Genomic DNA, 14,684 nt, shown 5'->3' on the forward strand with positions numbered 1-14,684 from the left:
TTTTAATATGATGGACATGATTCTAATGTTTGTGTGACATTTGATAGGTGGTTATGTCTTCGCAGCATTATACAGCTGACCCGTACGACCTCGCCAACGAAGACGAGAACCACAGTGGGAAAGACTGCAACAAGACCTACAGGTACGGACCTACCGCATCACAGAAGGGCCAAAAAGCACCTGCTGTTCTGTGCATCCCCATAGGAATGTGAAGCTGTGGAATGCTTGCACACCCGTATGTCTGTATGATGTAGATGATAGAGTCAGGACAGAGAGGTTAGACACGGGCTGTGGATGAACACTAGGTGCTGCTGGGCATGGGCATTTCTCTCTTTCTCTCTCACACACACACAAACCACAGAACGACTCCACTGCATGCCGTGGCAGCACACACACCTGCTTAAGTATTTCACTATGTGTATGTACCTGCTCTCTGAAACACACTGTGTTTACTCTGCAGCATGGACACATTCTCTGCCTCCCTCATGCATCCGCCCCACACACACACGCGCATCCCTGCACACATTGCACACGCACTCCTTCGCCTACTTATGTCCTCCTTTTTTTCTCTTTTTCTCTCCTTCATAAATGTTTCCCTACTTTTCAAGCTATCTCTGTTTGTCTTTCTATTTCTTGCTTCAGTAGAATCTGCTCTTTTTCCTGCTGTTTTCACTGATTTCACTCTTTCTCTCTCTCTTTATCCCCCCGCCCTCCCTCCGTCTGTCTGCTTTTTCACATCCCTCATTCATTTCATCTGCTCCCTTGTTTTTTGCTTTCTATCCTGTCTTTTTTCTCTTGCTCTCTCCCTTTTTGTTTTCCCCACTTGCTGTCTCATGCTTCTCCCTTCTTCCACTCTCTTCCTCCCCCTTGCCCATCTCTCATGTCCCTGTCTCTTTGTCCTTGCTTTTTGTATTTTCATCTCTCTGTTTCTCACCTGCTCATGCCCTCATTTCCTTCATGTCTTCCCATTCTACCTCATGTCTTCCCCTTCTCCCGCTCGTCCTCCAACTCTCTCCCTCCCTCCCTGGTCTGTCTCTCTGTCCCGTAGGTGCCGGATGTGTGCAGTGACCTTCTTCAGTAAGTCAGACATGCAGATCCACTCCAAGTCTCACACAGAGGCCAAGCCCCACAAGTGTCCCCACTGCTCCAAGTCATTCGCCAACTCCAGCTACCTGGCCCAGCACATCCGCATCCACAGCGGGGCCAAGCCCTACACCTGCTCCTACTGCCAGAAGTCCTTTAGACAGCTCAGTCACTTGCAGCAGCACACACGGTACTGCTCATAGCAGCTCCACCTGACCTGCTCTACCCTACAGGCTTTACCTAGCCTGCCCCCTCCCCTCTATTGGCTGCTAGCACTGTGTGTGTGTATTTGTGTGGATGTCTGTGAAACGGAAGACGCAGGCCGTGTGTGCGTGCGCACGATTGTGTGTAGTCTCTACTTCGAGTCCCTCTGTCTCTTGTCTGTCTGTTTGGTATCCTTACCTCTTCACTGCTGCTTCTCTATTGCGTGTGCACATACACACACACACACACACACAATCAGTTTGAAAATAATTTGAGTCAGAGTGGAATACTGTTACGTTTTAGAGAAATGTAATTTTTAGAAGTCAGGCACTGAGTAATAGAGGGAGTTTAAGTGATTTTCCTATCAATCAAGGTTTAAAGAAAAGCAACACTGTTCTCCCCTCCTCCCTCTATCTTCTTGTTTCCAGAAACCACACAGAGTCCAAGCCCCACAAGTGTCCCCACTGCACTAAGTCCTTTGCCAACTCCAGCTATCTGGCCCAGCACATCCGCATCCACACAGGGGTGAAACCCTACACCTGCTCTTTCTGTCAGAAGTCCTTCAGACAGCTCAGTCATCTACAGCAGCACAACAGGTGAGGATGATGTACTACTTATCTGCCCGTTCCTCTGGGGGGGCCTCTCAATAGACTTTTTTTTTCTGTGGGGGGGCCTCAATAGACTTTTTTTTCTGTGGGGGGGTCTCAATAGACTTTTTTTTCTGTGGGGGGGCCTCTCAATAGACTTTTTTTTCTGTGGGGGGGCCTCTCAATAGACATTTTTCTCTGTGGGGGGGGCCTCTCAATAGACTTTTTTCTCTGTGGGGGGGCCTCTCAATAGACATTTTTCTCTGTGGGGGGGCCTCTCAATAGACTTTTTTCTCTGTGGGGGGGCCTCTCAATAGATCTTTTTCTCTGTGGGGGGGCCTCTCAATAGATATTTTTCTCTCTGTGGGGGGGCCTCTCAATAGTCTTGTCTCTGTGTGGGGTGGTGGCATCTCAATAGTCTTGGCTCTGTGTGGGGTGGCGGCATCTCTATAGTCTTGGCTCTGTGTGGGGTGGCGGCATCTCTATAGTCTTGGCTCTGTGTGGGGTGGCGGCATCTCTATAGTCTTGGCTCTGTGTGGGGTGGCGGCATCTCTATAGTCTTGGCTCTGTGTGGGGTGGCGGCATCTCTATAGTCTTGGCTCTGTGTGGGGTGGCGGCATCTCTATAGTCTTGGCTCTGTGTGGGGTGGCGGCATCTCTATAGTCTTGGCTCTGTGTGGGGTGGCGGCATCTCTATAGTCTTGGCTCTGTGTGGGGTGGCGGCATCTCTATAGTCTTGGCTCTGTGTGGGGTGGCGGCATCTCTATAGTCTTGGCTCTGTGTGGGGTGGCGGCATCTCTATAGTCTTGGCTCTGTGTGGGGTGGCGGCATCTCTATAGTCTTGGCTCTGTGTGGGGTGGCGGCATCTCTATAGTCTTGGCTCTGTGTGGGGTGGCGGCATCTCTATAGTCTTGGCTCTGTGTGGGGTGGCGGCATCTCTATAGTCTTGGCTCTGTGTGGGGTGGCGGCATCTCTATAGTCTTGGCTCTGTGTGGGGTGGCGGCATCTCTATAGTCTTGGCTCTGTGTGGGGTGGCGGCATCTCTATAGTCTTGGCTCTGTGTGGGGTGGCGGCATCTCTATAGTCTTGGCTCTGTGTGGGGTGGCGGCATCTCTATAGTCTTGGCTCTGTGTGGGGTGGCGGCATCTCTATAGTCTTGGCTCTGTGTGGGGTGGCGGCATCTCTATAGTCTTGGCTCTGTGTGGGGTGGCGGCATCTCTATAGTCTTGGCTCTGTGTGGGGTGGCGGCATCTCTATAGTCTTGGCTCTGTGTGGGGTGGCGGCATCTCTTTAGTCTTGTCTCTGTGTGGGGTGGCGGCATCTCTATAGTCTTGTCTCTGTGTGGGGTGGCGGCATCTCTTTAGTCTTGGCTCTGTGTGGGGTGGCGGCATCTCTATAGTCTTGGCTCTGTGTGGGGTGGCGGCATCTCTATAGTCTTGGCTCTGTGTGGGGTGGCGGCATCTCTATAGTCTTGGCTCTGTGTGGGGTGGCGGCATCTCTATAGTCTTGGCTCTGTGTGGGGTGGCGGCATCTCTATAGTCTTGGCTCTGTGTGGGGTGGCGGCATCTCTATAGTCTTGGCTCTGTGTGGGGTGGCGGCATCTCTATAGTCTCTGTGTGGGGACATCTCTAGTTTTTTTTCTCTCTTCATCTCCCTCATCTGTAATGGTGTGGATCACAGGATAGCTGAAAGGAGAATATGGTGGGCCCATTTACAATTCTCCCATTCTTCTGTAGGATCCACACAGGAGACAGGCCTTATAAGTGTGTTCATCCAGGCTGTGAGAAATCCTTCACACAACTCTCCAACCTACAGGTGACTACTATCCGTTTTCTTTGGTTTTTGGTTTTTATTCCCAGTGGTGAAAGCTCAGTAACACTGACCCTTAGTAGTTACATTCTTACAAATACCCATTTGAAGATGAGTCCTGAACGGTCCTGTTCTGTTCCAGTCCCACAGACGGCAGCACAACAAGGACAAACCCTTCAAGTGCACCAATTGTAACCGTGGTTACACGGACGCGGCCAGTCTGGAAGTCCACATGTCCACTCACACGGTCAAACACGCCAAGCTCTACTCCTGTGGCCTCTGCAACCGCACATACACCTCTGTAAGAGAAACACCACTGTTAAGGCACCCAGCATGTAGTAGTCACATACCTTTAACTTTCAACAGACATTTTCACAGGTTTCAGACAGTGTGCATGTCTGGCATAGTGTGTGTTGGTGCACTTGTCAACTCTCGCTCTAACCCTCTGTATTCTATTCTCAGGAGACGTACCTGGTGAAACACATGCAGAAACACAACTCAGACCCACTTACTGCAGCGGCGGTCACTGCTGCACAGCACTCTCAGCAGAACCAAAGCCATACCCAGAACCAGGGAAGTTCTCATGGTCGAGGAGAGGGCACCAATAGTGGGGCAGGCCGAGCCGGAGGACAAGGTGGAGATCATGGACAAGGACAAAACCAGGGTAGCTACTCTCAGGCAGAGACGGCACCCTGCCCCTTTGACCTGCACCAGTATAAGACAGTCGCTGCAGGGGACATCCAGTTCAAAACAGTCAGTGTGGCGGACCCAGCGACCCACAAGGACCTCTGTCTCACCGTGGCTACCTCCACCATTCAGGTGGAGCACCTAAACTCATAGGGGTGGGAGGGAAGAGTGGTAGAGACTGAGAGAAACTGGAGGAGGCCTATGGACAGACTGGATAAAAGCAATACAGAGGGGATATAGGAAGATGTGCCTGAAAGGTGGGTAATGGAAGAGGAAGTTCAGAGATGTTTGAACAGAGATGGACTTTTTGTACTCGTTTCTCACTTTTATTTCATTTTGCCAATGTTGAGTTTGTGTGTTTTTGTACTCTTTTATAATGAATGGCTAGTGTATACTGTTGGTAAAGGAGTGTTTCTCTGTCCATCACTGCAATGGTGTGGAAGAGAGACAAAAAATGACTGAAGGAGAACAATGAGTGAAGAGATGTTCTCTTTTTTTTATCCTTCTACTCCATACAAACACAACTTTGATTGTGGTCACGTCCGTGAAGTGTATAACTGAAACTAACAGAGAATTGTTAAGGTACATTTTTCTACTTTCCCACAGATACTATCAGGTTTGGATTACATCATCATTGTCATGATGGTTACTGTAATCTACCTTGTAAAATGTGCTCACAAATCCTTTTCACTGAGAAAAAAAAGGGAAGTACGATCTGCAAAAGTATATATTGATATACATACCAGTGTGTGTGTATTAAAAATGTATAATCTATACTATATAACACTTTGATATTTAGCCTCAGTCCAGAAGCCAATCATAGAGCCATGTGTACCTCACATGACCCTGTAAGAACTGGGAAGTGAATGTGATCAGCTGGTACTTGTTCTATGTAATCCTTGTCATATTTATTTTTTGTGTCCTAAGAATATCATTGTTATCCAAATATATTCTGACTATACTTCCACTACTGTTATACTAAAGTGTATGAGCCTTTACAAACAGACTGATCCCTATGAAAGTAGTGTTTTCCCATTTCAAACAATAAAAACCTCACTAAAATCCAACAATTTGCTATCCTGTAACGCATTGTGCACTTGCAGTAATGATAAAGATTAACTTTGAAGATTGAGATGCTGCTGTTTAATTTATTGTAACCACAGAGGTATTAGTTTGAATGTCACATTTGAATATGACAGCTGTAGACGTAAATTTGTCCTGTTGATTGCCTGTCTAGTAAACGCTTGGTTCATTGATCTGCTGTAGTGTGATGTGTCACGCAAATAACACGTGTCGTGAACAACATTAGCGTGAGTAATCGGAGGTTTACTATACCATTCTTTAAATGTTTTTTTTCTTATCAATATTAACTTGCAATGTCTTGTCAGACAATGATTCAAAAGCATAACATTTACATTGTTTAAAAAATAAGTAAATATAGACTGTATAATAACATGTATTACCATTCAATGGTTTTTCAACTTATTCAAAAAAAATTCTGCAGTGCCGGATGGCGTCGGGTAGGTGAAAAGTGTAGGAGTCGAGAAACTTCATGATAGTAAATAACGACGTTACTGTATTTCTGTCTTAGCTACCAGAAACCCACACTACGAAACTGTCATTTTTCATTCAAACATGCCTCGGAAAAAGCCATTCAGCACCAAACAGAAGAAGAAACAGATGCAAGTGAAACGGGAAAGAAAGAGAGGTAACGTGAGCTGCAATGACAGAAAGTGTGCGTGCCGAAAATGCTAACGTTAGCTAGCTTTTAATTTACTAACTTGTAACGTTACGTGGAGAGTTGAGTAACTTGGCTAGTTAGCTGTGTGCTTTCAGGAACAACAGCACTATGTCATGTTGCCCGATATATTTGTACGAATTAACTACAATTAAAGAATAGGGACGTCCTTTGTTGCCATAACATGCATATCTTATATATTTGGGTCTTTCTAGCAAACGTTAGCTACCTTGCTTGCTTGCTAGCTAGTACCTTGCTTGCTAGCTAAGGAGGTGACGACGTTACAGAGCTAGCAATGTGTGTGACCTTATCGCTCAATTGTATTGCTGGCGTCATTCATTGTCATTGATGGGGCTGAAGTGGGAAAGTATTGATGCACCGAAATCAGCATCACTGTACTACACTGGTATTGTTTTCACTTTGTGTAAGCTCTACTGCGCAGACTCGGTATCAAATTATGTAATAGGAAAGCTAAGCTATCCCAAATTGAGGGTATAACAAAAGGTGTTGGAGATAACATACCTACACTCTACAGCTAGTAATGAAAATATATTTATTATGAAAACATCCACTGTCGATTTATTACATAAGGTTAGTATTGAGACGATTACTAAATGTATAGATAGCTATGTGTTATGCAATGTAGATAACATATATGTAAAAGTATTTGCACTCGATTCAAAAGTAGAACGTTGTGGAATGTGGTCTTTGTTTGGTACCAAGTGCTGACATAGAGGCTAGTTTTCATTCTGTCCTCTGTATGAATGTGTCCCAAATAGCGCCCTATCCCCTATATATAGTGCACAACAAAAAGTTGTGCCCTACATAGGGAAAATTGTGCCATTTGGGAAGGGTTCAATGTAACTCTCTGATTATGATGACCTCTCCTCCTCAGGTGAGCCAGGCTCAGGGCCCAGCAGCCGTAATGCCAGTGTGGAGCGGGGGATGGACAGGGAGAGGCAGTCGGACACCTCAGATAGCGAAACCACAGATGTCAGGAGGTTAAACCAGCAGCCCGGCATCAGGGAGGGCAGATACGATCCCAATAGGTGAGTTACCAATACATTAGCATAGGTAATACTTAGCTCTGGTCCAGGGGATTACACGTGGCTTACTGATGTAGACGGCTGAGCAAGCCACACGTAACACCCGGGACCAGAGCTAAGGTAATATTGTACTTCACCTGCTATGAAACCAAACACAAAGACGGGTGTGTTATTGCTGGGCTTGAACAAAAGGGTTAATGGAAAAGATTAATTAGAGCAATGTCTATGTCTGTAGATATTATGAGTAAGAGGCCGAAAGAGACTAAATAATTAAATGAGAACATGTTACTGTAGGAATCCGGAACCATGAGCAAACAACTTTGACAGAGGTCAATGGTAAATTACAAAAACTGCTGTTGTCAGAACAAACACCCACGTCACACACACCTGATATTCATGACTCTGCACACAGATGCTTTTGTGTCCTTCACACACTCACCCTGCCCAATTTCCCCCTTCTACACACAGCTATTCTCATCTCTCTGTCCATTCAGGTTCCGTCTGCACTTTGAGAAGGAGAGCAGAGAGGAGGTGGAGAGGAGGAAGAAGCTTGCCAGAGAGAAGGTTCTGAACCAGATGTTAGACAAAGACCTGGAGGTTGACATCAACGACATCTACCCCACTGAAAAAGGTCAGAGCTCCTTGACCCTGAGCCTCACAACAACCTCTTAATGCTGTTAAATAAAGGTTCTGTCTCAAATGGCACCCTATTCCTTATTTAGTACACTCATTTTGACCTAAGTCAACATTGTGCTCTGGTCGAAGAAGTACACTATAGGGTGTGATTTGGTACGTAACCTGTACCCTGAGCCTCTCAGTGCTGTTAAATAAAGAACCACTCTAGTGGGAGTTTTGACATGGTCTTTTCACTTTGTGTCAATGCTTGACGTATCTGTGCCACTGACCTCCAATCTCAGGTCTTGAGTTTCCGCGGCGACCTCCGTGGAACTATGGGATGAATCGTGAGGAGCTGCTGAAGAAAGAAGAGAAGTCATACCGGGAATATCTGAACGACCTGCACTCCAGAAACCCACCTGGATCCCTCAGCCACTTTGAGCACAACCTGGAGGTGAGGAAACGATATATTCAGAACCCTTTATAAATGCTCTTCAGGGAGCTGGTAGCCTTGAGGTTAGTGACCGGCTAGTTACGGGGGGGAGGCGTATTGTGTCAGCAGAAAGGTCCATTTTGATGGAAAAATAAAGTGCTATTAATTCTACAATATTCTATAAACTTGAATGAATCGTTTAAAAACCACCTCTTTCTCTGACACTGAGCAAAACCTAGGGTAGGTATATTCTTCATATAACTTTACACTTTATACTCCCCCTCTTCATCTCTCCCCCTCTTCGTCTCTCCCCCTCTTCGTCTCTCCCCCTCTTCGTCTCTCCCCTCTTCATCTCTCCCCCTCTTCATCTCTCCCCCTCTTCATCTCTCCCCCTCTTCATCTCTCAGACGTGGAGACAGTTGTGGAGAGTGTTGGAGATGTCCGATGTGATCCTGCTCATCGTGGACATCAGGCACCCGGTGGGTCATTTCTTTTAAACTCCTCCTACTGTCATTATCTGCTACTAGTCATGTACCATAGTATCAATATCAACTTACTACTGTCACCATGATAATGTAATTAATAGTCACTATTATGGTGTCATTATGCGTTGAACCATATGGTGAATTGCATACATAGAGTATCCACCAGGTGGAGCCACAGACAGGGTAAGTTATTCATGGTCAGTACCAGTCTATAAGTCGTTTGTCAGACCGAGCATGCATGTCTTAATGAATGTGTTCTGAGAGTTCCTGGTGTGTCTCTCCCATGCAGGTGCTGCAGTTTCCCCCAGCGCTGTACCACTACATCACTGGGGAGCTGCAGAAGCAGGTGGTGATGGTGCTGAACAAAGCTGACCTGTGTCCCCCTCCCCTGGTGCTGGCCTGGACACACTACCTCCATACACAGTTCCCCCACCTCCACTGTGTCTGCTTCACATCACACCCCGGCCAGCCATACAGCACAGGTAGGTGGTTGTGCTGGAGCGAAAGTGCCACACAAGACGAGGGACAATAATGAGAGCTGATTGGTGATGTTGAACTGTGTACTGGATCACCAGATGAACCTTTTCACTGTCTGTATCTGTCTCTGTGTCTCTAGTGCTCCAGAAGAAGAGGATGAGAAAAAAGGGTACATGTGGGTGGGGACATGCTGGAGGCCCTACCCACATCCTGAAGGCGTGTCAGGAAATCACAGCAGGAAAAGGTGAAAGGGACACACCCACCTGGGTGGCTTAGTACCTATTTCACACATGTATTGCTAACCATGCAAGTCTGTAATGACTTAATGCTTTGGCCAGGTACTTTCCATAGCATAGCTAATTACTGTTGAATGAAGGATTGATGTCTTCGTACAAAGATCTGTGGGTGCAGGGTTGTAAGGGTATATCATAGAAGAACCAACACTGAATGGAAGTAGTCTTAAAATAGGCTGAAGACAAGTGAGGTTGCTTCCCGATTACCCTCTTTTTTCCAGAAGTGTGCAGAATGACTGGCTGTAGGGAGTGTTCACCATTGTTACCCCCCACCCCCTTATAGTGGACCTGTCCAGCTGGGAGAAGAAGATCCAGAGAGATGCGGTTGCTATGGGACCAGAGGGAGAGCAGTCAGAGGAGGGGGCGGACTCTGTGCTAGTGGAGCACCAGAGTGATGTTGCCATGGAGATGAGCAGCCCCTCCCAGGAGCTGTATAAAGATGGCGTACTCACGCTGGGCTGTATAGGTGAGCGGCCATGTTGGAAGCTTGCTTTCCTACCTCCCAATCAGTAATTTGTTGTCACTGATTAGTAACTTGATAAATTAAGTTATGCTTGTGTACCTCAAAGCTTTGTTTCTCCACCAACTCCCTCTGGCATTCAGAAATGTCTACTACAAAGGGAATATGAATATACGTGTCTCTCTCTCTCCCTCCCTCCCTAGGCTTCCCTAACGTAGGGAAGTCATCAGTATTGAACAGTCTGGTAGGTAGGAAGGTGGTGAGTGTGTCTCGAACCCCCGGCCACACCAAATACTTCCAGACCTACTACCTCACACCCACTGTCAAACTGTGTGACTGCCCTGGACTGGTCTTCCCTTCACTAGTCAACAAACAACTACAGGTAACTGAGAGGAGGGAGTAGGTAGGGTGTACGTGTGTATGTTTGTATGTGTACTATGTCCTCCCATTCCCTTAGAATCCCAGGTCTAATCACTTTTTGGTGACAGCCTGTGGAGGAAATGTCTTGGAGAATAGAAGAATAAATTATTTTCCCTCTGGCCATTTGAAGGCTGTACCAATCCTAAGTCTCAACTACTGCGGAGAGCCTTTGTGTATAAAAGCAATCATTACCCGTCAACCCTTTTCAAACTTTTTCTCAACTTTTTTTCTTCCCCCTCTATCTTTTTTATCATGCTTTACTCTTTCTAAAAACTTTTCTGTATCTACGCCTCTTCCTCCATCTCACCCTCCTCTTCTCTGTCCCTTTCTCCCTAGATCCTAGCTGGTATCTACCCAGTGTCTCAGCTGCAGGAGCCCTACAGTTCTGTGGGTTATCTGTGTGAGCGGACCCCCTTCCTGTCGGTGCTCAAGCTCCGGCACCCCAGCGTGGAGGGCCCACAGCATGCACCCAAGGGGGGGGAGAAGGAGAGGGAGCAGGGGCCCGAGCACAGCTGGACAGCCTGGGACGTGTGTGAGGGTAAGGACCACCTCCAGTCTGGCTCTAGAACCTCTGGTCTGGTTCTAAACTGTTGAAACACGCCCCCTTGTCTGGATGTCAGGGAGACATTTGGGAAATTCTCAGGAACAGTTGAAATGATAATACTATAACAATTTATCGATTTTTGTTTTTTCTCCCTACGTCTCTTTCTTGTTCTCTCTCTTCCCTCTTTTCTCTCTTTCTCCCTGTCTGTCTCACAGCCTGGGCAGAGAGGAGGGGTTATAAAACAGCGAAGGCAGCTCGTAACGACGTGTATCGGGCGGCTAACAGTCTGCTGCGGCTGGCCGTTGACGGCAGGCTGTGTCTGTGCCTCAGACCACCTGCATACAACGATCAGAGAGGTCAGTGCACAGGTCATACAATCATCAAAGAGGTCATAGACCGGTCATGACAAACAGTGAGGCATTAGGCATATCACTATATCACTACTGTACAGACAACCAGAGACTCATATTTAAAAGGGCAGACAGACACGCAGGGGAAGGGGATCTACTGCGCACAGCTGATGTTCATGTTGATCTGGCTTCCGTCCTTTAAACTGATGACTGGGGCTTTGTACAAAAAAACACGAAGAAAAGTGTTTATTTGATTGATTGATTGATTGATTGATTAATTATTCAACAAATGGTTTTGCGCTATACAGAGCAGTGGGAGTCCCACCCAGACCTGGCAGAGATCATCGCTCTACAGGGACGGAGGGAAGAGGAGGGGGCAGGAGAGAGGGATGAGGAGGAGGAGGGAGAGTCCAGCTCTGAGCCAGAGGAGGAGAGGGATAGGGACGCTGATGATGATGAGGATGATGAAGACGAAGGGTTTGGACACCCGGCAGTGAAGGAGAGGAAGGGGCCAACCAGCCTCACAGTCAACATGTTCGATGTCCTCCGGGAAAACGAGTGCGAGTGAGGGACAAGGGAAGAAATAATGAATTTAAAAAACAAAGTGCTTGATCTCTCCCTCTACACTCACTGCACCTTCATTCCATTTTCCTTTCCTTGACTTGCATTCCTTTAACATTCTGACTCAACTCTTCTTTCCTCTACTCTCTCTCCCCAACCCCTCCCTCTCCCAGAGGTTACTAAAAGCACTCTGATATTGTAAAAACATTTCTTTCTCCATGCTGTGCCTCTGCTCTGCTTGTACACCCATGCAGCTGTACTTAGACTGCATTTAGACAGGCAGCCCAATTCTGATCTTTTTTCTACTAAGGATGCGATTAGTCAAAAGAACAATTAGTAGAAAAAAGATCAGAATTGGGCTGCCTGTCTAAACTATTGTAGGATTACATTTGGTTTGGTTTTTTATCATCTTCCTGCATGTAGGATTTTACTATTATTATTTCCCTTAAAGCTGGTAGGGGCATTGTGGTGTATTAATCATTGATTGGTTTTCAATCTGTTTTATTGATAAGTGGCCTCACAGTTGAGATGCCAAAAGTCAGATAAGGTCATTAGACCCTAGAAATGGAATGGCTTGAACTGTGACAGGGTTATGGATTCCACCTCATGTTGACGGTCACACAGTCTAAATGGGGATTAGACAGTGATAATGATGTTATCCACATGGGACTACTATTTGGCTGCCAGTGCAGATTTATGACATCACTATCTAATCCTGGTTGATTTCACTTTATACGACGGTATGATAGTACTTCGGTAGGGTGGTGATCCATTCCATGCTGCTTTCAGTGGTAATAATCATCGTTGAACCCATTTTATATGGTTCTACCCAATTCAGTGTTATATTTTAGTGTCTACTAGGGGCAGTGATCTTCAATCCTGGTGCAGGAGACTCAGAGTATTGGACTGAAACAAAAGCCTACATACCTTGTGGGTCCCCAGGACCAGACTTGAAAACATCTGATTGGGTTTAAAGACCTGTTGTTGTGGACTATATACGTAGTGTTTGAACTACTACAGAAGAAAACAGAGCCACTCACGTGCAGCACTGTATCATGCAACGCTGACTGACTGACTCACTTGAGAGAGAGTTTGGCCACCATAAAGCACTCTGATGTTCTGAGATAGTATCACATGGTTCCATAGCAGCCAATATTGACCAATACAGTAACGGTCCTGTTAATGATCCTAAATTATGCCAGCTATGCAAACGAGCTGAGTAGCTAGAATTTAGAACGAGAGTCTAAATACTGGAAGAATGGAACGACATTAATGTTGGTCAAACTTCCGTTTCTATCTCTCTATGGCTCTGTTCTAATGTTACAATCTGTCAGGGCTGGATTATAGTGTACTGTTGCCTACTGTTATACCTCATTGTTCCTGTTCAACTGTATTACATGTCACTCTGAGGGAACTACAGCACAGTGCTGTGTTACCGTGTAACAACATGCACTGTTCTGGTCTATACCAATGGCACACTTAGAAATATACACACTAGGGCCATTCCTTTTTCCTATCTGTGTGACTGATCAGGAAAAACTCTGGGCCGTAGTGTGTCTAAGCAACAAGTAGGGACCCAGCAGTTTTTCCTACCCACGTGACCAGGAAAAACTCCTGTCCCTAATACACACCACTCTGGTTTCCGATATGGAGATAGATGTGTTAATGCTTTTTGTTTGAATGATTAAAACAGACTTGTGAGTGTTTGGATTGTGTATTTGCTGCATTCTTTATTTCATTATTGGTATGCTCAAATGACAATGAACTGGACTGCTCTCTGCAATAAAGATAATCCATGGAACAAGGTCTGTCTGTCTTTATGACAGGCTCTTCACATAGGATTTACTTTAGCAATCTGGGATTGGTATATACATATTTGGACTTTTAAATCAGTTATTAATAGTCATTGATTCTTGATGAATATAATGTATAAATGCTTAATGAGAATTTCAGCTGTTTTACCCCATCCCTCAACTGTTCATCAAAAAAGTGGTGGGATGCTTTGTTGTTTGAATCTCAGATTGCCCATTTAAGATACTGGCAAACAAAATAAGTACACTAGGATACTACCTTTTCAACAAGTCAGTTTGTCAAATTTCTGCCCTGCTAGAGCTGCCCCGGTCAACTGTAAGTGCTGTTATTATGAAGTGGAAACATCTAAGAGCAACAACGGCTCAGCAGCGAAGTGATAGGCCACACAAGCTCACAGAACGGGACCGCAGAGTGCTGAAGTGTGTAGTGGGTAAAATTTGTCTGTCCTTGGTGGCAACACTCACTCCTGAGTTCCAAACTGCCTCTGGGAGCAACATTAGCACAATAACTGTTCGTCGGAAACTTCATGAAATAGGGTTCCATGGCGAGCAGCCGCACACAAGCTTAAGATTACCATGCGCAATGCCAAGCGTTGGCTGGAGTGGTGTAAAGCTTGCTCCCGTTGGACTCTGGAGCAGTGGAAACGTGTTCTCTGGAGTGATTAATCCCGGTTCACCATCTGGCAGTTTGACGGACAAATCTGGGTTTGGCAGATGCCAGGAGAATGCTACCTGCCCCAATGCATAGTGCCAACTAAAGTTTGGTGGAAGAGGAATAATGGTCTGGGGCTGATTTTAATGGGGAATCTTAACGATACAGATTACAATGACATTGTAGACGATTCTGTGCTTCCAACTTTGTGGCAACAGTTTGGGGAAGGCCCTTTCCTGTTTGAGCATGACAATGCCCCTGTGCACAAAGCGAGGTCCATACAGAAATGGTTTGTCGAGATTGGTGTGGAAGAACTTGACTGGCCTGCACAGAGCCCTGACCTCAACTCCATTGAACACTTTTGGGATGAATTGGAACGCCGACTGCGAGCCAGGCCTAATCGCCCAACATCAGTGCCTGACCTCACTAA

The 14,684-nt window shown here is 46.1% G+C and overlaps 2 protein-coding genes across 5 annotated transcripts; both read left to right on the forward strand.

The window, feature by feature from the left end:
* The first annotated feature begins 30 nt into the window (after positions 1–30).
* Positions 31–5,625, forward strand: LOC129837933 (zinc finger protein 384-like). 3 transcript variants are annotated; one of them, XM_055904518.1, is made up of 6 exons: positions 31–142; positions 1,049–1,273; positions 1,716–1,883; positions 3,610–3,688; positions 3,825–3,983; positions 4,145–5,625. In XM_055904518.1, the coding sequence occupies exons 1-6, from the start codon at positions 54–56 to the stop codon at positions 4,520–4,522; spliced, it is 1,098 nt and encodes a 365-aa protein (XP_055760493.1). In that variant the 5' UTR covers positions 31–53; the 3' UTR covers positions 4,523–5,625. The 3 variants fall into 3 exon arrangements, with proteins under 3 accessions (XP_055760493.1, XP_055760491.1, XP_055760492.1); XM_055904516.1 differs by having other exon boundaries at positions 53–142; positions 609–1,273; XM_055904517.1 differs by having other exon boundaries at positions 72–142; positions 646–1,273.
* A 221-nt stretch (positions 5,626–5,846) lies between these two features.
* On the forward strand, positions 5,847–13,497 carry LOC129837932 (guanine nucleotide-binding protein-like 1). 2 transcript variants are annotated; one of them, XM_055904513.1, is made up of 12 exons: positions 5,847–6,077; positions 7,003–7,156; positions 7,648–7,784; positions 8,071–8,222; positions 8,609–8,680; positions 8,976–9,168; positions 9,303–9,407; positions 9,740–9,922; positions 10,120–10,298; positions 10,673–10,874; positions 11,096–11,236; positions 11,539–13,497. In XM_055904513.1, the coding sequence occupies exons 1-12, from the start codon at positions 6,005–6,007 to the stop codon at positions 11,796–11,798; spliced, it is 1,851 nt and encodes a 616-aa protein (XP_055760488.1). In that variant the 5' UTR covers positions 5,847–6,004; the 3' UTR covers positions 11,799–13,497. The 2 variants fall into 2 exon arrangements, with proteins under 2 accessions (XP_055760488.1, XP_055760489.1); XM_055904514.1 differs by lacking the exon at positions 5,847–6,077 and adding an exon at positions 6,538–6,698.
* The last annotated feature ends 1,187 nt before the right edge of the window (positions 13,498–14,684 follow it).

This window comes from Salvelinus fontinalis, chromosome 38 (assembly GCF_029448725.1).
Source record: "Salvelinus fontinalis isolate EN_2023a chromosome 38, ASM2944872v1, whole genome shotgun sequence".
Classification (NCBI taxonomy): domain Eukaryota; kingdom Metazoa; phylum Chordata; class Actinopteri; order Salmoniformes; family Salmonidae; genus Salvelinus; species Salvelinus fontinalis.

Excerpts from the sequence above, each read along its gene's own strand:
- LOC129837932 (XM_055904513.1), top strand. The coding sequence starts at position 6,005 with ATGCCTCGGAAAAAGCCATTCAGCACCAAACAGAAGAAGAAACAGATG. Across the intron at positions 6,078-7,002 it reads GAAACGGGAAAGAAAGAGAG|GTGAGCCAGGCTCAGGGCCC; the intron begins GTAACGTGAGCT and ends TCTCCTCCTCAG. Across the intron at positions 7,157-7,647 it reads GGCAGATACGATCCCAATAG|GTTCCGTCTGCACTTTGAGA; the intron begins GTGAGTTACCAA and ends CTGTCCATTCAG.
- LOC129837933 (XM_055904516.1), top strand. The coding sequence starts at position 834 with ATGCTTCTCCCTTCTTCCACTCTCTTCCTCCCCCTTGCCCATCTCTCA. Across the intron at positions 1,274-1,715 it reads CACTTGCAGCAGCACACACG|AAACCACACAGAGTCCAAGC; the intron begins GTACTGCTCATA and ends TCTTGTTTCCAG. Across the intron at positions 3,689-3,824 it reads CACAACTCTCCAACCTACAG|TCCCACAGACGGCAGCACAA; the intron begins GTGACTACTATC and ends GTTCTGTTCCAG.